Here is a 25,339-nt window from a genome sequence, read left to right on the forward strand (position 1 = left end):
CATTTAAAAGGTGCATCTTTGCCAAGTTAGCGGGGGTTAGAATAGATAGATAGATAGATAGATAGATAGATAGATAGATAGATATAGAGAGAGAGTACCCGTGGCTAATCCCATGTGTGGCAGCTCTCGCGAGAGTTCGCGAGCAGAAGCATTGTGATGATTGGACAGTGGGGATTCCATATGCAGGTAGGGAGGAGGAGCCTGTGAGAGCAGAAGCACCATTATTTATTCGATTGCTATACTGTCCTTCCAAAAATGGCTTACGGTGGTTAACAAAGAGAAATAATAAATTAATAAGATGGATCCCTTTCCCTAAAGGGCTCACAGTCTAAAAAGAAACATAAGAGAGACACCAGCAACAGACACTGGGGGTACTGTGCTAAATAAAAAGAATCACCACCGGGGCAGAGGGAGGCCAGCAGCAGCCCAGGTCCACATGGGACCATTTGGGAGTAAGATTGGCCCATGCTGCGTTGGCAGCACAGGCCGGAGCAACTCCCCTTGCCTTTTAAAGGGGCTGTGCGGCTCCGTTTGGGAGCGAAATCACCCCCCGTGTCTGACATCAGATGCGAGAGGCATGTCTGGGGCCACGAGGTGCAACCCTGAGGGGAGCCGGCCCGGGTTCTTTGAACCCATTTGCCCAATAGTGGCCACGCCTCTAATCACCATGTTAAAAAGGTGCTTCTTTGCTCAGTTAGCAGGGGTTAGAATATTCTATATTCTATAATGTATATTTTAAAATGTGGAAGAATAATCAGTTGTTAAATATATAGAACTATTAATAAAAAACCACATAGAGGAAAATAATATAATGAAACATTTACTTGAGAACTTCCAGGAATATCTTCAGCAACTCTTGAGTATTACATTCAATTTTATGCATTATTTATTTATTGTAACATTTCTAAATATTCCCTGGTGATAAAGTTTCTATCATCTTGCCTAAATATTCATTCTATTTTTAACTGGTCTATTATGTAGGAAAAAAATATTGATTGAAGGCCATCAAATACACTCTACATATTAGAAATTTATACATATTGGAATACATGTAAATTTATACAAAAGATGTCCTCTGATGAAATATGTCCCTGTGGCAGTTCAATTCAGTGGCCACCAGCCATGCTAGGGTGAGTGCTACTGACAAAATAACTGTGTTTACTTTTCACTCAAGTGCTCTCATACAACTCTGAGATAGAGGTGTGGCAGACTGGTTTTTGTGGTTCGGTCTGAATTTGGTCCACAAACAGTTGGGCCGTCCATTAGACCAAACCAGTAGTGATGTGCCCGGACCGGACTGGAGGCCATTCTACAGGCCTCTGGACCGGTCTGGACATGGGCGGTTTGGGTGGATTGGGGTGGGGGTTCCTTTAAGGGTGAGGGAGGGTTTACTTACCCCTCCCGCGCTTTCCCAACTCCGGCACCCGTATTTCCTTTAGCAATCGGGGCGGCAGGATACCTCCCTGCCACCCCTTTCCCCACTTGGCTGCGCACGCACCCATATTTCCATTAGCAATCAGGGCGGCAGGATACCTCCCTGCCACCCCTTTGCCTGCTTGGCTGTGCGCGCGCCCGTATTTCCTTTAGCAATCGGGGCGGCAGGATACCTCCCTGCCACCCCTTTCCCCACTTGGCTGTGCACGCACCCATATTTCCATTAGCAATCAGGGTGGCAGGATACCTCCCTGCCGCCCCTTCGCCCGCTTGGCTGCAAAAGGCTTTAAGAAGGAGTTGGGAAAGTGTGGGAGGGACGCTAGAGTTGAGAAAGCACGGGAGGGGTAAGTAAACCCTCCCCCGCCCTTAAGGAACCCTCCACCCCAGTGCCGGACCACAGCTCCTCGGTTCCGTGCACACCCTACAAACCAGTTCAAACTGTTTTGGAGGTTCGAGGAGCTATGTAAAGTGATTTGTAAAGGGGTATCTGGTCAGGATTCCCCTTTACAAAGCTGTAAAAAAAAAAAAAAAAAAGGTTGTGGCACTGCTCCTCAAAGCTGCCTGGGCCCAGTGTGGAGCAGCGGCACTCCCTGCAGCAGCCCACGTGTGATGATGCAGCTCCAGCACTGACCTGGCATGCATGGAGGCCAGATCAGTGCTGGAGCCATGCTACCAGAGGCAGGCTGCTGGGGGGACCACCGCTTCTCCACACTGGGCCCAGGCAACGTTGAGGAGTGGTACCACGACCGCCTGTAAGCACCTTATCCCTTACTTTTAAAGGTGCCTCAGCTCTCGTTACTCCCCCAGCTGTTCTTTTGAAGCTTTTTGTGAAGGATTCCCCTTTATTTGTAGAGGAGAATCCTCTCTGGATTCCCCTTTACAAACCACTTTGCATAGCCTCTTGAACCACAGAACTGGTCTGTCATGAGCCGAGCTCAATTCAGTTCTATTGTGGATTGGCCCACCTTCCTGAAGGCCAGTCCAGTTCACGACTGAGCTGCTTGAATCTTCCCAGTTCCTGGTGAACCAGTTCACTGCAAATTGTTCATTCACACCCGTACTCTTCATGGCCTAAGAAAAAGAACTACCTCTCTCAAATGCCACATGTAGAGGCTCACATCCTTGTACCCAGATCCATAAATCAACATAATTATTTACAGATTTTTTTAATGACATTGTTATTTTGCTCCTTATTTATTTATTTATTTATTTATTTATTTATTTATTTATCTATTTATTTATTTATTTATTTATTTATTTAAATATACAACATAAGTGGTAAACAATACACCAGCTTAATATACCACCGGCTTATGTGTATAAGTGGTAAACAATACACTGCCTAGAGATATAAAACACACTAAAAACCAATTTAAATGATTTCACAGAATAAAAAGATATAGCAATTTCATGGGATAAAAACAATTCAATTGAAAATTAATTTCAATCAAAAGCCTGAGAAAACAGGTGTGTCTTGAAGGTCTTCCTAAAAGCAACCAGGGATGGAGATGCTGTTATTTTGACAAGGGACATATTCCAGAGCCCCAGGGCAGCCACAGAGAAGGCCCAGTCCTGAGTTGTCACCAAACGAGCCCATGACAACTGTAACTGAATAGATGGCTGTGTTCATGACAAAGTATGGATAGTGGCTGACAGAATCCTCTGCAGGCATCTAAAGCACAAGCCCACAGTGCTGTTCTGTGACTATTTACTGTTGCATGATTGCATATTGTAACAAGTTGTGTTGCATCAGTAACAGCCCTGTTGTGCAGCAATGCGTACGCATGTTTTAGATGTTTTCAGTGGCACAAGTGGTTCAGAATTGCCTGCATTATGCTGTAGGAGATGTAAACCAGTGGCTATTACTTTAGACTTAGTTTCTTCCCTTATTCAGCTTAAAACATGGATTTTTCACTTGTGAAGATCTTTCCCTATATTCAGCTATAGATTTGTCTGTTTAACAGGCTCCTAGAGGACCTTGAATCTGGCGCAGGTCCTCTGAAGTAACTGTGTCACTCACTGGAAGTTACCTGCAAGGATCTAAAAGACTTTCTCCCTTTTATTCCCCCTTACAGCTTCATATTACTTACTTCATACTTACATCTGACATATTCTCCCTTCCTTCTAATTTGCCTAGTTCCTCAGCTTCTCTCTTCCTTTTCCAGACTTCCCCCCACAAACCCTTTCTCCTGTCCTCTTACATCTCAACAATCTCCAACTGCTCCAACTTTATTTCCAACTGATGAATGCCAATGGTTTTCTCCCTTCAACCAAAACCTATCCAAAATATAGCTGGGGCATTGCCTGTGCCTGATACTTAAAATATCTTGAGCCTAGTAAGGATATTTTGATAACTAGACTCAATTATTATACCCCCAAGAATAATTAGGGTTTTTTGAAAAAAGTTTATTTACTAACCATTTTGAACTTATCAAATAAAAAAGTTGTTTTATTTATGTAATCCTATTTATAAAATTTCTGGGCTGCTTATAAATTAAAACACAGCAATTGAAACCTTAAAAAATATAAAGCAAATTCAAATAACCATCAATAACACTTCAAAACATTATGAACTGCTAAAACAGGTGTGTTTTCAAGAGTTGTTCAAAAACAGCCAGAGATGGGAAGGTTCTGATTTCATTTGGGAGCATGTTCCAGAGCCCTTGGCCAACTCTACAGAAGGCCCGGTTCTGGTTCTTCACCAAACAAGTCAGTGGTAACCACAACTGGACCTCCCCCAATGATCTTAATAGGTGGTGGAGTTCATAAAGAAGAAGGTTGTTCTCCCTGGGCCCAAACCATTCAGGGCTTTATAGGTAATAGCCAGCACTTTGTATTTTGCCTGGAAACGTTGCACGGAATAAAAATAATAGGATAATACATACATACATGTATGTATGTAATAAATGGTGGCTGTCATGCAGTGCAGTGAAATGTAGATAGTTGAGCACTGCCTATGCTGCTACATGTACCTAAAACAGTGCAAGTGGTGTCGTGGAACAGGGCTCTTGCAAACACAGTTGTGCAACACTACCTCCAATGGTAATAAGGGAGGTAGTGTCACACAGCTGTGGTACCTAGTAGTTCTGTAACATCACCAGCGGTGCTTTAGGCACCTACAGAAGCCTGGGCCTTCACTGTGCTGTATGTCAGCCACTGATTATAACACACAGGAAGAAGGAGAAGGAGAAGGAGCAGCAGCAGCAGCTGATGCTACAAGTATTATAGTTCTGCAAGCGTTATAAACGTTACTAATGTGAAACCTAGTACATTTTTTCCTCATCATTAGTACTTCAGAGAATAATGTTACTTCCCTTTCTTATAATTTCCAATCCAGCAGGCCCAAGACTATCCTTAGAGAGCCCTGGTGGGGTGAAGGGCCCAGGGCAAATCAACCAGTGTGGGGGCCCCTTCCAGTTAATTCTAATGGGGGTTAAAAGTGATGGAAGTGAAGGACTCTGTGCTGTCTCATGTCTCAATGACAGAGAGGGACAGACTATTGAGTCAGAGGGCTAGAGGGGTCAAGACATTAGTCATCCCTTCTCTACTGCTCTGACACTATCCCTTTGATGTGTAGATTGCTACTCTCAGGGACTTCCTTCGTTGCCACTCCCTCTTCCTCTTCCCCTTTCTTCTCCCTTGCAACACCCACACTCCTCTCTCCCTGCACCATGTGTGCAGAGATGCAGAATCCATCCCTCTGCATCCAGCTAGCTAGCTAGATTAGAGATCCTATCTCTCCGCTTTACTATCTAGAATGGAGTTCACTAATAAAGACTCCTAATACTGATTTGAAACTATGAACTGGCTCCAAGTTTCTTTTATTCTCAGCATACATGCATGCCTAGGCAGACTCCGCTGTGTTGTGCCTCAGTGCACTCTGCTGTAATAGAAGGGTATCTCTTACCAAAGAGAATTCCTAACAAAAAGAGTGGGGCCCAGGGCAGTCGTGAGGCTTGCCATGCCCTGAGGACAGCACTGAGCAGACCTACCACCTCTCCTTGTAGACCTTCCTCCTCTCCTCCTGCAAAGGTTTGCAAAAGGTAGGATCTTTCTCTTAAAATGCTTTGCGTGGAGAAAAGAGAGAGAAAGGAAGTTGCCAGCAGCCTCAAGTCCTGGCTTTGCTTAGTTTGCAAGCTTTTGAAAGGATGCCCAGGTCAAGGAGCAGAAGCTGCTGTCAAGTTGCACCTCCTTCAAATGCTGCAGGGGTGGGGCGAGCCACAGTAGGGAGAGCAAAGTTGGGGCAAGGTGGCATTTGGTGCTTTGTGTCAATAGCCCCACTATTTTTGGCTGCCCCTGGGGTTGGAATAAAATAAAATAAAATAAAATAAAATAAATAACCCCTAAAAAAAAACTTCTTCTAAAAAGATAATGAGGCTCTTCTCACGATTAGTGAGAAGAGCCATGAGAGGGTTAGCGGGGAGAGAGGGCCTAGCCTGCTCTCCCTGCTGATGAGCAGGGTGACAGCCCTGAGCAGCCAGATCAGCCACCCACATAACTGCTGTCTCCGTTACAGAGCCAGCAGCGGCTGGTGAGATTGGGGGCCACGCGGCCCCCGGAAGCTCCAGCATGCCCTGCGCAAGCCCGTAGGTCATACTGGAGAGACCCCTGAGCCGGGAGGCTGCTTTTCAGTCTCCTGGTCGGGGGGTCTACTCAGGAGTAGCCATGGTGCAGAGCCACACCATGGCAACTTACAAGCAAAAAAAACAGGTTTGCAGAGCACTCGCTCCATAAACCCGCTTTAAGGGGAGGGTTACTTAGGCGGTGGCCTGGAGGCCACTGGGCTCACCTGCGAGCCTGGTGGTTCATACGGTCAGGTGAAATCGGGCTAGGCTCTCCCAGCCCAATTTCACCTGATTGTCAGAATAGGCTCAACATCTAGTTGATTAGCTGACTAAATATTGCAAATCAGGTTGTCACTTTGTTGCTGGTTTGGCAGGATTTCTGTGCTTTTAAGAGGCACATGACAGGTTCATGTGCCTCTTGTATCACAGGTTCAGCTCCAGAGAATTTTCCTCACTGGAGAAACTTCATCCCTTGATTGCATTTATTAAATGCACCACTGCATCTAAAGATCTGAATTCAGTCAGAATCTTCCAAAGGAGCAGAGCATGTGCATGGAGGAAGGGGGAAGCCATTTTTGCCGCTCTTTCCTGCTCTGTAAGTACTCTTTATATTTCATACATATATCCCTGAGGGCTGCACAATTCTCATGGACATATTTCTGGAAGGCTAAGAGCATTTATGGGAGAGAGGAAAGCATTCAAAATCACTTCCGCCCTCCCCCTGTGCATGCGCTGCTGAGGAGACTCTGCCTGAGTTCTGGAAAACTTCTCTCTATGGGGATGTTCACAGTTGTGTCCCTAGCTGACTGCTCTGGATGTCATTCACTGCTACTGTCATTTGTTGCTGTTGAAGAAAAGGTTGTGTCGTCAGGTCGTTATCGACTCCTGGTGATTAGAGAGCCATGTGGTTTTCTTGTTAGAATACAGGAGTGGATTACCATTGCCAGTATGAGATTATGCCTTTCAGCATCTTCCTATATCACTGCTGCCCGATACAGGAGTTACTCATATTCTAGGAAACAGACCAATGGGGATTTGAACCAACACCCTACTGCTATCTAGCCAGGTTGCTTCCCCGCTGCACCATTAGGTGGCTAGTTGCACTTAGGCAGTGCTTAAATATGTTAGGCAGTGTTTTTGCTGTTTGGCAGTGATTACCCTCAGTGGTATCATTAGCAACAGACACCTCCCTTTCCCCCCCTTGTTGCAGTGTTCGCTATTCCCTTCCCCCTCGCAGGGCTGCTCAGCCCACCTCCTTTCTTAATTTGCACTGTTGAGTGAGAGCAGGGGCTTGAGCTTACAGCACTGTACTTGGCCAGTGATATTCAAAGAGTCTCAGATTATTCAGAAGCTCTCATAGTGGAGCTTGATGATGGCCATGATTATTGGTGTCCTCTGCACTTAAGATCTGCTTACATTCACTGCACATGTAGCAATGGATTATGGCATCCACTCTGTCAGTCATGGCCCATTCCCTGCAGTGAGGAGAAGGTGATGTTTGGTGTCCAGGGCACTGAGCAACTGTTTCAGGTTTCATTAGACTAATGCTAAGGATGCCCCTGCATCCACTTAGTAATTGAATCCTCCTAGCAACCATAACATGTTTATAGCCACCACAGGACAACCACCCAAAACCACATTCATTCTTTGTTGTCCATTTCTTCCCAGATACTCTTCACACGTGCATGCACCCAGATGGTGGGGACCATTTCCCAATAAATTCAAACATGCTGGATGCTAGTGGGTGTGTGGCCAGGGGATGTACTGGTATCAGAAATAGGGACAATGGGTGGAGTCCCCCTCTCCACATTTATCAATCATGGGAGCGTTACGTGGGAAGAGGGCTTGAGTGAGTGGGGCTATAGAACAGCAAAAAGTTGTTGGAAGAAAACCAAAACCAATAGGAAGGAAGGTGATGAAAATATATGGATGAGGAATTACTTTACTGTTGAGATTATACTGCTTTATTGTTAAGATGTGAGGAAGTGGCTTAGTTAATCATTCCTATACATTCCAGGAATAATATAAGCACTGGATGGTTTTTCACTTTTTTCTTTGTACTATACTTGTGTCCAAGAGACTAAGTTTGGATTGTGCAGGAAAACCACTTGGACAGCAGATCTGCTTCCAAAGAAAGACATTTAACTTGGCTGCATTGATATGAATCATTATTATAGGTTTGTATCAATACATCAAAACCTTAACAGACCATTCTTTGTCTGTTTCCCAGCAGAATATCTTGGGTTTATTAAAAATTGTATAATGGTTTTGTGCCATTTAGGCCTGTGAATGATTATACTTAGATCATCTGTCATATCTATCCATCTAAGAACTGGCAGGTGTTGAAATACAAAATGGAACTCTTTGCAGTTTTCAGTGATGGCCATTTTGTAGGTTTTCTAGTTGGGTGAATTGTCCTGTCAAGAGATCTCAAAAGCTGCATAATAGAAAGAAATTGCACATCAATTCATATAAATTTAATGAAGACATTGATAGAATAAGGAGAACAATAAGGATTTTGTTGTGAAGAATATATTTAAGCTATTTGGGGGGAATAGATGGGGGAAATGGCTGTAGGGAGAGGAACAATGTCATTTGATGATTTAAACAGAATTATAGAAGCAAATTGAAAATGGAGCACCCGAGACATTTGGCCAAAATTTCATCTTGTAACTTTCCTGTATACCATATTCCTTATTTATGAGTTGTTAATCATTCCATTGGCAAGAAAATAATGAAGGAAAAATTGTTTTTGTCTGTGTCTTGGAAAATACATTTAAAGATTGTACATTCCAATCCATCAGGATGGTTGGTGCATCATTTCTCTAACTTTAGAATGGTGAACGTGCAAGCAGTCCGAGAAGAGAACCAAAAGCATCTCTCCAAACTTGCTGGATGGATAAAACAGCACATAAGATTCCATGTGCAATCTAATGCACATGGGGCAAAAATAACCCTGTATATATGTTGTATATATACAACTGTATATATGTTGATTGGGTCACCATTGTCTCTGACTACCTAGGAAAGAAATGTTGACTTCATACAAGAAAGCTTACTGAAAAAGTTCAATTCAATGTTCAGAATTAGGAAATGTACTGAAAATACGATAGTACACATTTTCCTGGCCCTTTTTCTATTGTCTAACTATGAAATGGCAGACCAATACAGAAGAGGGGCGACTTTATCAATGACTCGATAGCTCTCTTCTCACAAATTCAGTAATTGTGTAGTGAGGAGTGAGTCTACATCTGATGGTCTTGTCCCTGACTGGTGTGTGCCTCAGCTGATCTAGGTTCTTGCCAGCATATGTTGGTACAGAGCTTTTTGGTACAGCTCATTTCTCATGAAAATTGTCTGTGCAGACACTGGGGGTATATGGACAGTGGGTGTGCTGGCATTAGGGAGCAGACCTCATGAAATGGACCTTATGAATTATGGGTTTAATGAATTCAGAGGAAATACTGTGAGGATAAAACTTAAGGTCATTCACACAATCAAAAACTCACTCCACTAACCTTGTTTAAGGGCAGGGGTACTTTGTGCAGTTTGCTGACGGGGGCTGCACAGCTGCTGTTGCAGCACATGACCACAGGAAAGTGGGCTAGGCTCCCTTAGCCCACTTTCCTGCAGCCGTGAGAATCGCCTCACTGTGTTCTCAGCTCCCAGGTTTGGGAGCTCTGTGTACTCCCAATTTTTGGTTGTGTGGAAGCAAGGTAAGAGGAAAACCTGGGTAGAAGTGTGAAAGCAAAGTAGGTAGCTTTTACTCCTATTTTGCTTTCACACTATGAGGCTATTCTCACGACCTTCCAAAAGCAGACTAATGAAGCCCAGCCCACTTCTGGGAGGTCTGCAATGGAGCCATGAGGTTCCTGGCAGCAAACTTCCCCAATACCCTTTCCCTTAAATGAGATTAGTGGAGCAAGCGCTACACTAATCTTGTTCCTCTGATCATAGTGAGGCTCAACACCGTGGCAACTCGTGAGGAAAACACCAACTGGGAGGCTGCATCAAGCCTCCCAGCTTCAGGGGTTTCCCCAGAATACCCCGTGCACTTGCATGGGGCATCCTAGGACTTCTGGGGGCCAAGCAGCCCCCAATCCCCACCACCTCTACCAGCTCTGTGATAGAGCCGGTAATTGTGTGGGCGGCCGATCCGGCTGCCCAGGGCGAGCTCCCTGCTCGTCTGTGGGGAGAGCAGACTAAGCCCACTCTCCCTGCAGAGCCTGTTTAGGCTGTACACATGGATTGTGTGTAGAGCCTCAATCACTTCTATCCAGGTTTTCCTCTAGCCTTGCTTCCACACAACCAAAAATTGGGAGCACACACAGCTCTCAGACCTGTTTTTTAATTGTGTGAATGGCCTCCTTATGTAACTGCAAACCCTAAGTTTCTTACTATGCTGTAGCTTCCATTACATAAACAAGTGATCACAATTCCAAAAACAAATTTGCTGTGAACAGGGCTGGCCTTATCATGAGTCTCAGTGAGGTGGTCACCTCAGGTGGCAGATTACAGGTGGCAGGTGCAGGGAAGTCCCATCACTGCTACTACTGTCTCATCCTACCAACCTGGAGGCATTAGCATAACCACTGCTGCCATTCAGGCTCAACCAGCCTTTGCTCTTGCTCTTTACCGGCTTTTCTTATAGGGGGCAAGGAATGCAGCAACAGGAAGTCTGGATCAGCATTCCCTCTAAAGATAATCCCAGATGTTGTTGACTACAACTCCCAACATCCCCAGCTATGATATCCTTAGGGAGTTGTAGTCAACAACATCTGTGAATCCCTGTTAGAGGGAACACTGGTCTGGACTCACAAGTTTTGTCATTCAGTTCCCTATTCCCTGCTTTTTCAAAAGGCAGGAAGAGCGACAAAATTGTTAGCAGTGGTCAGACAGGAGGAGACAATGAGCCTGGGCTGAATCCATTCATGGAAGGTGTCTCCATCCATTTTCCAGGAATACCCTTTCCTCTTTCAGCCACCCACAACTTATTCCTCAACCCTCAGTAATGGCTTGGGGACAGGGAGTTTAAAAAAGGATCTACAACCCTCCTTGGCCCTCCTTATATCACCAGAGGGCCACAATAATAGCAATGTTATGTACTTTGTAGTCTCTGAGGTTTTTTAAAGGTAAAGTGTGCCTTTGAGTAGGTGTCGACTTCTGGCAACCACAGAACCCTGTGATTGTCTTTGGTCATTTACACAATCAAAAACTGTGTTCTGCCCAGGTTTGGGAGCTGTGTGTGCTCCTAATTTTCAGTTGTGTGGAAGCAAGGCAGGAGAGAAAACCTGGGTAGCTTTTACTCCTACTTCACTTTCACACAATCATTTCTTTCCAGCACATAATTGCATCACAATAGAACACATCCCAAGGAAATGAGCTTCCTCAGTGATGCTGTGTCTGCTTTTTGCATATCTTATCTTCTGCTAATTAGGGATGTGCAAAAGATTTCGGGCACAGAACGATCTGTGCCCGAAATGAGCAATTTTGGGTGATTCGGGTCCGAACGGAATCACCCCTGATGTCCCCCGATATTTTTCGGGGCTGAGCCGAATCACCCGAATTTCGGGCCCGAAAAATTCGGGATATTCAGGATGACATCTCTTTGAATTTCCCGCCTTTTTGCATCCATTGATTTGAATGCAAAAAGGTCTGAAGTGATGTCAGCCAGAATTTTGGGTCCCAGGGGCAAAATAGTGGGGTGGGGTGGTAGTGCCTAATGGTTGAAAGCTACCATCCAAATTTCAGGGGAATTGGGCAAAGGACTTATTTTGGGGGAATTTTTGAAGTTTTAGTGTCTTTGGGGCAGATCGGGGGCATAGCGTGGGATCTGGGCAAAAAGAGTGGGGTGGGGTGGTAGTGCCTAATGGTTGGAGGCTACCACCCCAATTTCAGAGTGATTGGGCAGAGGGCTGATTTTTGGTGAATTTCTGACGTTTTAGTGTCTTTAAGGTTTTTCCCCATAGAGAAGCATTGAGGTGTCAGCAAATGTATAGCTTCACGTGGGGGGCAGATGGGTGGCCTAGAGCAGTGTGGGGTTGGTGGTAGTGCCAGGTAGGGTCAAGGAAGCTACCTGAATTTTTTCAAAGGATTTGGGCAGAGGGCTGATTTTGGGGGAATTGTTAAAGTTTACGCATCTTTAAGGTTTTTCTTCATAGGGTATACATGGAGCTTTCAGCAGCCCCATAAGTGCAATTGGGGGGGGTGCTGGGGTGGCCCAGAGCGAGTGGTAGTGTAGTGCACATAGGGTGCCAACCACCCCCATGGGTTTCTAACCCATGGGGTACAGGGTTCTGTTGTTTCAGAGGTATTCTGAGTGTGGATTCTATGATAGCTAATGAGATTTTCAATGAAACACCATGAATCCACTCTAATTTGCTATCATAGAATCCACACACAGAATACCTCTGAAACAACAGAACCGTGTACCCCATGGGTTAGAAACCCATGGGGGTGTTGGCACCCTATGTGCACTACACTACCACTCGCTCTGGGCCACCCCAGCACCCCCAAGTGCATTTATGGGGCTGCTGACACCTCAATGCTTCTCTATGGGGAAAAACCTTAAAGATGTGTAAACTTTAACAATTCCCCAAAAATCAGCCCTCTGCCCAAATCCTTTGAAAAAATTCAGGTAGCTTCCTTGACCCTACCTGGCACTACCACCAACCCCACACTGTTCTAGGCCACCCCTTTGCCCCCCGTGTGAAGCTATCCATTTGCTGACACCTCAATGCTTCTCTATGGGGAAAAACCTTACAGATGCGTAAACTTCAACAATTCCCCAAAAATCAGCCCTCTGCCCAATCACTCTGAAATTGGGGTGGTAGCCTCCACCCATTAGGCACTACCACCCCACCCCACACTTTTTGCCCAGATCCCACTGCATGCCCCCAAACTGCCCCAAAGACACTAAAACTTCAAAATTTTCCCCAAAATAAGCCCTTTGCCCAAGTCCCCTGAAATTTGGGTGGTAGCCTCCAACCATTGGGCACTACCACCCCATCCCACTATTTTGCCCCTGGGACCCATTTTTCCTTCCTGAATCGATTCATATTCGGATTTAATCCGAATCCGAACCGAATCAGGGGTGCTTCGGGTGGCCCAGATTCGGGCACAGAACAGATCGGGGGTGATTTGGTTTGGGTCCCGAACCGAATCACCGAAAACCCAAATTGCACACCCCTACTGCTAATCTCTTCTTGACAGACACTCCCTCCCTCCCTAGTTGCTGCAGTCAGGAGACCAAAGCTCCGAAGAACAAAACAAAACTTCAGCTCCAAAATAGGGTCATTTCGATTTGTATACAAAAAGATTTGTTTTTAATTTTTTCATTTCGATTTGTATACAAAACGTCCGAAAATGCCATTTTCGGACACAAAATGTTTTGTTGCCGAATCAAAATGCACATGCCTAATTTTTAACCAGATCAAAACAATCCAAAAGATTTTGGACCTGTTTGGAGATCACTGCAGTCTCTCAAGTCAAGAGTCTCTCCCTTTAGTTCTTCTACTGTGACTTTGAATTTCCCACCCTTCATGCCTGAAGGGCCAGATGCAGCAGGGAGTTTCTGGTCAGAGCGGCAGGGACAAGGAGCTTGCCGGCCTCAGAGCAATTGTGCAGGTGGTGGGCATGGCCATGGCGGCAGCCATGACAAGGATGGGGATGCAGCAGAAGAGGCCCACAGCAGGGTGAGGAGGCAGCAGCAGCAGGCCCTAGCAGGCGAGTGGGCTAAAATGGCAGCGGAGGCAGGCCCTAGCAGGTGGGCGGGTGAAAATGGTGGTGGTGGGCCCTAGCAGGCAGGAGAGTGAAAATGGTGGGGAGGGAAGGAGGGAGCCCCGCACCAGGGAGAGAAAGCACTGCTGCGGGATGGGGAGGGGAACTGCCGGTGGTGGGAGGAGGATGGGGATGGACCTTTTCTGGCAGCCAAATAGCACTTGTCTTTGAAGGATAGTGGCGGGGAGATTGACAGCCCATGGTTTTAGAGCAAGTTGGCTTTGAAACTGAAAACTGGGGGTTTCAGGAGGGTTGATTTCAGACCCTACCTGAATTGGATGGGCTTCGGATTTGGCTGAAGCCAAAATAGAAAAATTACAAAATGCACACCCCTAGTGAATGACCTCTCTATCTCACTGATTTTCATAACAGCCTTCTAAAGTAAGACATTAATACTCCCATTTCCCAGATAAGGGCTAAAAGAGAGTGATCTATGACCATTAATGAACACAAGATGCTATAATTTTAAAAAACCAAAATACTAAAGCAAGCAATATTCAAGGTTAGAATGTTGATGGAAATTAGTGATATTGTAGAAGACAGAAAGTTTTACTAAGCCTCACTATAAGTATCCAACTCTATTAAAATCAATGGACGTTTTGCCATTGTCTTCAGTGGGTGCTGGAGTAGAGCCAATATCTATTGGCACAGACTGGGGTGAGTTCAGGTTCTTTCTGACTGTTGTGTTTGTCAGGGTATATTTAATAGTATCAGTAGAATTATAAAACCGTGACAAGTTGAGTGATTGGATTTGATGGTATTCAAGGTTTCTGATAGCTCTACAGGGAAAACAGTTTTCAGAATGTCTTAGCTACAGAAGGAAAATAATAAAACTAGACATGTTAGCCATCATTTTCTAGGCAGAGTTAGCATAGAAGATGCTGTTATTTCATTATACGGAACAGTCTGAGCTGGCCTCTGAATCTCATTAACAGTTCCATGCACATATATTGCTGTCCTTGCATTGTTGTTATCCTAGCTTCTATTTGCCAATTTATTGAACATTTCTTGGATACAGCTTATTATTTTTTCCTATAGTGGATAGAAATTACCCATGTGTATCAGCAACTGCATGCTTTTCAGCATTTAACACGGCAATGGTAGTAAAACAGGAAATAAATAAATTAAATTAAAGCATCTTTAGACTGTGGCATAAGTCATATCATATCAATGCTCTCACTCAGACTTTCAGTGACTATCATATCATTAAGTAATACAATTAATGGAAGTTCATTGGGGTTTTACATCAGTGATGATCTGCACAGTGATGTCATGCATGAATTTGCATTGATGACTGACGGTAGTTGTTTTAACAGGGAATACAACTGAATGTTCCTGCATTCGAAATGCGATTATTTTTCTCTTGGGGGTACATCTGCATAGGAGCGTGACTGTCTTCAGTGCTTTAGGACTGCACAGGGAAGAATTCACCCTTGTGCTCAAAAGTAGCTACTATGAGGTAAGGTCAACTGGTCCTGCTATCCTTCGTTCCACATCATCTGCCCATGCACATGGATGTCAGACCAGTATGGGCCATGGTAGTCAGATTTTCTAAAAATAAGCACAGCTAATCCATGGAGAAGGCCCCGAGCAGACACACCAATAGCATATAAAAACGGAATGCATAATAATACAATAGAGGGGGCAGCATGTTGAAGCTACATTGCTGAGACACCTGCCCCAGTACATTTTCATGTATGCCCTCCTCCCTATTTTAGTTGATTTTACCATGCAGAATACCTAGTGGGAGAGGCTGGGACAGGCAAATGCCAGGTCAGAAGATGCTACATTTCTTGGATACAGCTTATTATTTTTTCCTATAGTGGATAGGAAAAAATAATGATGCCTTCAGCATTGCTTCAATTTCCTGTCTTGCTATGGAGGTTGGGAGCAGGGTAGCTCTCAAGAACTCAAAATATTTACTGCAACAGATAGAAAAATGTTTTCATGATACCTGAATGTAATAGTAATGCTTACTGGAAAGCTGAGGTGTTGTAGGAGTTGTGGGGACTAAAGTAGGTTCAGGATAAACACTTTCAGTACAGGCTCCATTTGTCAGTTCTATATCATCAATGGCAATGTCATCCCATCCAGGTCTTTTAAAGGCATCAAACGCAACCTGAAAATCAAAGAAAACATGACATTTACCTCTTCTTTTATAATTTAGTGGTTGATGCAGATGGGAGGGCAGGGTTCACTTGTGATTTTGAACCAGAAGTGAGGAGGAGAGCTGGTCTTGTGGTAGCAAGCATGAATTGTCCCCTTTGTTAGGCAGGTTCTGCCTGGTTAACATTTAAATGGGAAACTACATGTGTGAGCACTGTAATGGGGCTGCTCTGAGAAGAGCATCTGCATGCTTGCATGCAGAAGGTTCCAAGTTCCCTCCTTGGCATCTCCAAGAAAAGGCGGAGAGAGACTCCTGCCTGCAACTTTGGAGAAGCTGAGCTTGATAGACCAATGGTCTGACTCAGTATGAGGTAGCTTTCTATGTTCCACATGGGGTTACTTCTCAATATATTGCCACCTCACCAGTTTTGGCTTCAAGAGAATATTGTGCTATTACACAATTAAATCATCGCCCACGGCAGGCATATGTGCCAAAGGCACAGATCCCTTTGCTTCTAAAAGGGATGATGGCATGGTTAATTTTGCTACAGTTCTAATGCTTTGTATATAAAGAAGAAAATAATCATAGCCCAAGTTGATAGAATAGAATAGACCGCACTTCCACAATTTAACCATGAAGGTCTGAAAGAGTGGCCTTTTGGACATTTCTGAACCTTTCGCCCTAATCAAATATGAAATCACACACTTAAGTATATAATCAGATTTCAACCAACTTCTTTAACATAAAATTAACTTTAATTTTATGTATGTATTTATCAGTTTACTTGCATTAGTAAACTGATGCAAGAAGCACCAATGCAGGGAGAGAAACAGGCTAACAGCACTTCCTAACTAACTGCACTGAAGTGTCAGGTAAGGGGTAATTTTTGATTACCTAGCTCATAGGTATAATCAAGGCCTGCTGATGAGATCCCTCTTCCTCCACCCACCCCGCCCCCACCACCTGCCATGCATTCACTTGACCTGAGTATTTTGTGTGAAAAGGAGTATTGGGGCAAATCAATGCTTGTTTTCTGAACAGATGGTTAATTTCACATTGGCCTTTTGAAGATGGAACTTAAACAACTGCTCAACACTAGACTGCCTACTCCTCTATATTTACTGAATTTACATTTTAAAAAGATTAACTCTCTATTGTCATTTGTCTATGTATGGTGATTTCAAATGTATGGGATTACATATCATATACAGTATGGAAATAAGGAACCATATTCTGTAAATGGGAGAAGGAGACAACTGTAGCTTAGTGGAAGAGCATCTGCTTTGTATGCAGAAATTTGCAGGTGCTGCAGCCTCTGTCATCGTCAGGCAGGGCTGGAAATATCCATCTGAAATCCTGCGGCCAGTCAGTTTATACAATACTGAGTTAGATGGACCAATTGTCTGAGACAGTATTCAGAATGTATTCCTATGTAACCATCCTTATGAGTCTGTGCTGCGTAAAATCATTTGGAGCAATAGCAGCATTAACCTGTCCATAAATTTCAAACAATACTGTGAAACAAAACTGTGAGGATGTACACTGTATGCCAGCAGATGATTCAGAGAATGACCACTTTAGCAGAATGCTTAAATAGACAATTTTAGTACGCTCAAATGTGAGCAGCTACAAATACATTTTTATTGGCTTTACAAAGAACTCTAAGCCTGCCAAAAGGAATAACTACACAACAAATTCAGATTATTACTGCATTTTAACAGTCTTTTCTGGCAACATTTTGGTGACAGGTTTATGCAAAATATAAAGACCTTTTTTTTTCAAGACACAAAAGCCAAATAAACTTTTTATTAAATACAGTTATCTGGTAGACTGTTTCTGTTAATTTATCAGACATGTTTGGCCAATAATTATAAGTAGATCTGAGCATATTTCCTTTGGAAACTCTTCAATGTAAGTGTATAACCAAGCATTATACACTGCTGTTTTGCTCCTGAAAGGCCCCTGTTGTGAGTTTTGATAGATAAAAAGCTTTATATCTCATCTACATCTAAGGCATTTCAAATTTTCATTGCTCTAGCTGAGGGTTTTGAATGTTGACAAAGCTGTCTGAACCAGGGGAGACAGAAATTTCAGTATTCTCATGTAATCATAATCATTGTAGTGCCAGAAATATACAGTCTGCTCATATAACCCAACCTCGGCTGTTCTAATACATTTTTAACAAATGGCACTCAGGACTAGAAGTATTGTTTTTGCAGTTGTGAATACTGAAATTGAAGACCAGAAAGGCCAGAAAATAATGTGAAAGAGATTTAATGGCTAATCGTTCTGAAGATGAACATCTTGACATACTTTAAAATTGGACATTTCATTTAGTGTTATTTGTCCATAGTTCCAGTTGTTTCCATAATTTCCTTCCTTCTGGAAAACTGTCTTTTCAGCTTCATTGTCATATGTTATGTTAATGCTCAACCGATAAACACTAGCACCATACATGTGATACCTGAAATGGAAAATAATTGGTTATTCTAGTCTATTAAACTGGAATTCACCCAACTAGCCAAATAGCTAGAACATTCTGAAATTACAATAGAAGTGATTGTTGTATAAAGGCCTTTAGGATAATGCAGTCAGTCCATAGGTTTCAATACATGCTTATAAAATATAAACCTGGCTTTTATTAACTCTGCCTCCTGATTTAGACTTCTAAGTGCTTTCCTTAAAAAAAGTCAGATGATCACCTCCTTGACACAATATCCGTTGATCATTTTTTGGACTATTCAAAACAGAGGCTGAATTTACATAAATTTCTGTCCTATACTCTTCCCATACTACTTTGCATCGTCTCCATCTATAGGTGGGAAAAAAAATTCCCTCCATCCAACTGATAAATGTTTAAAAATCAGGGTGTTATGAATAGCCAAGATCCAGTCTTCAGCCTACACCAGGCTGAATTCTCTTTCCACCTACAAGTGGTGGCCTCAATGCAGAGAGAAAGCTATTACATCTATTCTCCTCCTCCTCATATCAGGAGGAGTATTCTCTTTTGATATGCCCCAAAAGACTCAGGTGTACCTCAGCCTTAGGCAGGTGGCCTTTAGAGGCCTGCTAGCCTTACTGACAAGGACTCCATCTCCCTCCTACCTCCCATAAGGCCAGTCTCCCAGATGGCCCAAGTCCCAGCTGCTGCAGTGTTGGGGCCCCTACACCTAGCTGATGCCTGCTCTATTGTTGTTCTGGCCCCAGATGAAAGACAACCCAAATTCTGGAGGCAGCCAATGCTTTGAACGTTCTTCTCTGAAATGAGATTGTCAGCAGACTTTCCCCAACAAAGACCTAAGGCCCAAATTAGGTGTGATGTTAAATACAAAATTGTCCCGTTGGAGTGTTTCCTATTTATATGGCAGTTGCATGGTGGCCTAAACTCAGTCATGACTATGACATGTAGGTAAGAGACCATGACAGTGACCATAGCATGCACCTTGTTATAGTACCACCAGAAATTTCCCATAATTGCCATGGTTCTCAAATATCCTTTTCTTAAGGGGGTGGGGGGGAGGTTTCAGTGGGAAGATGGTGAAGAGGTAAAGGGGAAAGCTTCACCTGCTCTATGTCCATGCTATGGTCCTAACGATGGCAAGGCACAGTTGTTACTCATTTGAATTCATATGCATTGTAAAGCCTTCCAGAGTGTTGGATTGTGGCCACTATTCTACATGGATCTAAATTACATGGAAATAAATGGGACTTGTTCATGTATAATGTGGGATATCAGACAGAATTAAAAGTAAACATGTTAACCATACCAGAAACTTAAGCAAAATATGTCTGAAACTGGGACTAAAGGTAAACTGAGAAGTCGAACTCTCACTGGCCTGCCTCCAAGCAGCATAGGTGTTGAAATATAATAGCCTGAAAAACAAACAATTATATTTGTGACAAGGCAAACTTTTTGGCACACATACCAGTAATGAGGCATACTTCCCTATAATCCACTATAGGCAATTGGCTTTAAAGGGACTATAACTACTCCCACTTAAAGGATATCTATGTAGGCCTTTAAACAATCAAAACAGATACAGCAGGTGCTGAGCCAGCCGAGCAGTGGCCTGGGTCCAGCCCTGCCCGGTGGCCCCCTCCAATATGCCCATGTACGTGACATCATGTGCACAGGGGCATGGATTGGGCTCCAGAGGAGCCCAGAGCAAACTCCCCCCTCCCATGCCCGGGCCGCTGAGAATCCGGGCAAATTCTGCTGTCAGTTATTTCAGGCAGCGCTGACTGGAGGAAGAGGAAGTGGAAAACATCCTATCAGGCAGCTGACGCTGCCTGAAAGGATGAGCTGAGAGCTCATTCCAGCTTTCGGCAGCCCAGGCCACACCCCCTTTGCGTGTGACATCACATGCAAAGGGGGCATGACCTGGGCTGCCGAGAGCCTGAAGAACTCCCAGCTCATCATTTCAGGCAGCGTTGGCTGCCTGATAGGATGTTTTCCCCTTCCTCTTCCTCCAGGGGAAAACATTCTATGAGGCAGTCGGTGTTGCCTGAAATAACTGGCACAGAGTTCGTCCGGGCTCCTGGCGGCCCGGGCGTGGGAGGGGGGATTTGGCTCTGTGCTCCTCTGGAGCCCAAGCCACGGGGCATCAGCAGTCTTTTCCATTGGCGGCCTGGGTTCTTTGAACCCATTGGCCCAGTGGTGGCTCTGCCCCTGAGATACAGGTAGAAGACAGGAAAGCTGTAGTAGTATTATATGCAAATTTACCAATAATACAATGTCGGTTGGATATAGCTCACATCTTCATGATTAAGAGATAGGAAATGGGCTTACTAACTTTCCCAGAGAATTATCAAAGCTGCAGCCCTAGAAAACACTACAATTCCCAGAAGACCTTGCACTTTTCCCAAGGTCTGTAGGAAGAGGAATTAAAATAATATTCTGGAAGTTATATTCAAACTGAAGTCACACTGCCATAGTGTCTGTCTCCTGTTGGTTGCAGGGAATAAAGAGTCAGGAGAGAAGTTTGGGAGAGCAGCCCAGAGTGCAACAGGCTCACTTTTGCCAGTTGGACTTGAATTGGTCAGCAATTCATTCTGGGTCTGGAATTTCACCTAGTTCTTGTACAGATGGGCACACAGGGCAGGCCTTTATCATGAGTTGGTCCCTAACATATTGCTCAACAAACAGAGCGCCTTCCATTAATGAAAGGAAAGTTGAATGATTTAAAAGTAATGAAAGGAGTTCTCTTCACAGAGATGAAATAATTCAGGATCTATTAGCTCAAGGGAAGATATCAAGGAATCATATAACATTTTAGCCCAAGGGTAGAGTTCCTAGTTTTTAGCACATGAATCATATTGTTTTACTGAACATTTCTATTGCCTTTCTTGTAAAAGAAAAAATAATAATACAGATGTTCATTTTATTGAAATATTAATTCTTACCTGATAGATTGCCAAATGTATGATCGAAATCAGGACCAGATGTAACAGGAAAGGTGGGGCCATTAATTCTTGCCCATTCATCATCATCGTTTAAATCTTGAATCCAGTAACAAAAGCCATCTTCAAAACTGCAGTTAATTTTTTCAGTGTCTTGAAATAAAATGTGAATAAAGTAATCTGACAGAACCAGAGCATGTAGGTTCCAAGTTCCCTCCCTGGAATCTCCAAGATAGGACTGAGAGAGATTCCTTCCCGCAACCTTGGAGAAGCCAATGCCAGTCTGTGTAGACAATACTGAGCTAGATGGACCTATGGTCTGACTCAGTATATAAAGTAAAGTGTGCCGACGAGTCAGTGTCAACTCCTGGTGACCACAGAACCCTGTGGTTGTCTTTGGTTGAATATAGGAGGGGTTTACCATTGCCATCTCCCGCGCAGTATGAGATGATGCCTTTCAGCATCTTTCAATATAGCTGCTGCCCGATATAGGTGTTTCCTATAGTCTGGGAACCATACCATCGGGGATTTGAACCGGCAACCTCTGGCTTGCTAATCAAGTCATTTCCCCTCTGTGACATTAGGTGGCTTAACGACTCAGTGAGGCAGTTCCCATGTCCAGTGGGAACCGCCAGATGGGATTAAGCAAAGAGAGTGGGCTTAGCCCGCTCTCCCTGAAGACGAGTGCCTGCAGAGCCCTGGTTGGCCAGATTGGCGCCCACATGACTGCTGGCTCCATCATGGAGCCAGTGGGGGCTGTGGGGATCGGGGGCCACATGGCCCCCGGAAGTTCCAGCATGCCCTATGTGAGTGCACAGGGCATCCTGGAGAGACCCCCGAGCTAGGAGGCTGCTTTTTAGCTTCCTGGTCAGGGGTCCACTCATGAGTTGCCATGGCATGGAGCTGCACCACGGCAACACACGATCTGAAAGCCCAGGTTTGCAGAGCAGTCACTCCATTAACCTAGGCTTAGGGGAGGTACCTTTAGTGGGTTACCCGCTTTGGTGAGACTGGACTTGGCTGCGAACCTGGTGGTTCTCACACGCGGGCGAAATTGAGCTAGGCTCCCTTAACCCAATTTTGCCTGATTGTGACAATCGCCTCAGTATATGGCAGCTTTCTATGTTCCTATGACAGTCTATTAATAAAGGCATGCTACAATTCATTTTCCTATTGATGCTAGCCTTATTCACATCTTTTGTTCAATGAACTTACAATTAGTATACAATGTGCACACACATATCTGTACAAACATAGGCCCATTCACATGTCATGTTAAACACTTGTACAACGAATGTACAGTGTACACAGGTACAGTCATTCACATGTTATGCGAACACAAGTACAGAAGTACACTGTACCTATCTGTACCATGCATTTGAAGGGCTTTATCTGGGTTCATTTTTCAATGAACACAGATACAATCATTCACATAAATACATGTATGACATCTGTACACTTGCATAGCATAATGTCTGAATTGGGCTATTTTTGTTCAAACATTATGCTCAACGCACATACAGTAGTGCGCTCCTCATATGTACCCCACATTTGAGGGGGCCTATACCTCTTTTCATTTTTAAATGAACACATATGCAGTCATTAACACAAAAAAATCTGTGCAGATGTACAGGTGAAACTCGGAAAATTAGAATATCGTGCAAAAGTCCATTAATTTCAGTAATGCAAATTAAAAGGTGAAACTGATATATGAGACAGATGCATTACATGCAAAGCGAGATAAGTCAAGCCTTAATTTGTTATAATTGTTATAATATAATCATGGCATACAGCTCATGAAAACCCCAAATCCACAATCTCAGAAAATTAGAATATTACATGGAACCAAGAAGACAAGGATTGAAGAATAGAACAATATCGGACCTCTGAAAAGTATAAGCATGCATATGTATTCAGTACTTGGTTTGGGCCCCTTTTGCAGCAATTACTGCCTCAATGCGGCGTGGCATGGATGCTATCAGCCTGTGGCACTGATGAGGTATTATGGAAGACCAGGATGCTTCATTAGTGGCCTTCAGCAATTCTGCATTGTTTGGTCTCATGTCTCTCATCCTTCTCTTGGCAATGCCCCATAGATTCTCTATGGGGTCAGGTCAGGCGAGTTTGCTGGCCAGTCAAGCACAGTACACTGTATACTTTTCAGAGGTCCGAAAGGCATCTGTGCTGTAGTTCACCACCATCACTTTTCTCTTCACCCAATGCCACTGCTTCCCCCCACCCTTCCACTGGCCACCTTCTTCCCCTGCCAGTCGCCTTCTTCCCTCCAACTGCCCACCGGCCATCTCCTTACGCCACCCACCGGCAGTCTTCTCCCCCACCCGCCCCTGCCACCTTCTTCCTGCCAGCCCACTATCACTATTTTCTTTGGCCACTGCTGCCACCCACTGTTATCTTTGCCTGCCGGCCAGCACCACCACTTTCTCTCCTGTCACCATCACTATCCAGGCAGCTGCTTGCAAACTCTTGTGAGAGCTGCCACACATGGGATTAGTATGTCTAATCTATCTATCTATCTATCTATCTATCTATCTTTTAGAACAGGTGCTGTTTTGAGGAGTGTATTTTCTCTTTATTATAGAACAAGATAAAAATTTCTGTAGGGGAAAGTAACCTTACATATGTTGCCTGAAATGTATCAAGGAATGTATGCGCATATAGCAATTTCATTTCCTTTGAGCACTCTTTTAAAGGTGCAGCTCTAATTGAATTGAAGTAAAAATCCAAGATTCAGTGATCAGATGATGAATGACTGGTCTTTTCCCACAAGGTGCACTTAAGCTATTCAAAGAAAACTACAAAGAATACTTACTGTTTAACTTGCTTGTATTAAATGCAGTGTATGTTGCATTAAAGCCACTATGATTTTCAGAATAATCTGTAGCAAACTCTACAGTGGCTTTATTAGAAAAAATGTGGATTGTACCAGGATTAGAGCCCCAGAGGAAAGCTAAGAATAAAAAGACATGAAAGATGTCAGAAGGAGAGAATGTCACCGAAACTAAAATAATTAGGAATCATAGGCTGCTATCAGAATATATTTTTACTACATGGAAAATTGAGTCAAATTTCCCATGTTTATTTCAAGGTTATCATCCATTTATTTGAGGCAGTTGCTTTCCTACCTACTGTCATTGGCTGTAATGTGGCACACAAGCTGCTTAAATTCAGTCACAGTAAAGGGTATTTAAGCAGACTAATTGTGAGCAGGATTATAGCCATGGCAATTAGTCACTGAGACTTCTTCTGCACTTAGAAAAATTCCAAGATGATATCCTAAAATGAATTGGATTGTCCCTCAGAATCCTAGGATGAAAACACTGTCAAGCGGCTGCTTGAAAACACATCTGTTAGCTCAGGGTTTCCTAACCTGTGGTACTCCAGATGTTGTTGAACTACATCACCCCCAGTTACAATTTATTGTGGCAAGGAATGATGGCGTTATAGTTCAGCAACATCTGGGGTACCAAAGGATGTGAACACCTGTGTTAGCTCTATTTGCTCCTGGGGGTCAAATCAGGTTTATAGGATCAGGTCTTTTGCCACATAAGGAGCCCAGCATTCTCATGCCCAATGGTTCCCCATAGCAGTGGAAATAAAGTAATACTTAGCTCCTTCATGCTTGCAATCTCTAATGAGCTTCCCTGTGGCTAGACGCTAGTCTGCTCAACTTTGGCCATCCAGCTGTTTTTGGACAACTCCCACAATCCCCAGCCACAGTGGCCAATTGCCAGGGACTATGGGAATGGTAGGCCACCATCTACAGGAGGCCCGAAGCTGAAAAGGCCTGCACTAGAGGTACTATGTGGGATGCTCTTAAGCTGAGTTCCTGAAGAAATGTTTATCAGTGTCAGATTCTGCCTTGGCTAAGACTCTGTATGCTGCTGCCCCTTGTGGCAAGTTGCTGCACTGCAGCAGCCCTTGACTCCTTACAGGCATAGCCTTGCCATGCCTACAAGGCCAGTAATAGGTTCTCTTCACAAGCATGAAGAGTACAAAAACATCCTGCCTTGGAACCAGCCTTGCCACAATAGCA

At 43.9% G+C, this 25,339-nt stretch overlaps 1 protein-coding gene across 1 annotated transcript in view; it reads right to left on the reverse strand.

Moving 5' to 3' along the window:
* The window catches only part of TMPRSS15 (transmembrane serine protease 15), a 94,216-nt gene that overhangs the window by 37,218 nt on the left and 31,659 nt on the right, over positions 1–25,339 (reverse strand). The window contains exons 9-13 of the mRNA XM_053308916.1: positions 24,116–24,253; positions 21,289–21,438; positions 19,653–19,758; positions 18,199–18,349; positions 15,756–15,897 (exon numbers count right to left, since the gene is read on the reverse strand). Coding sequence (XP_053164891.1) covers positions 15,756–15,897; positions 18,199–18,349; positions 19,653–19,758; positions 21,289–21,438; positions 24,116–24,253 — 687 coding nt within the window. The remainder of the gene's footprint in view (positions 1–15,755; positions 15,898–18,198; positions 18,350–19,652; positions 19,759–21,288; positions 21,439–24,115; positions 24,254–25,339) is intronic.

This window comes from Hemicordylus capensis, chromosome 3 (assembly GCF_027244095.1).
Source record: "Hemicordylus capensis ecotype Gifberg chromosome 3, rHemCap1.1.pri, whole genome shotgun sequence".
NCBI lineage: Eukaryota > Metazoa > Chordata > Lepidosauria > Squamata > Cordylidae > Hemicordylus > Hemicordylus capensis.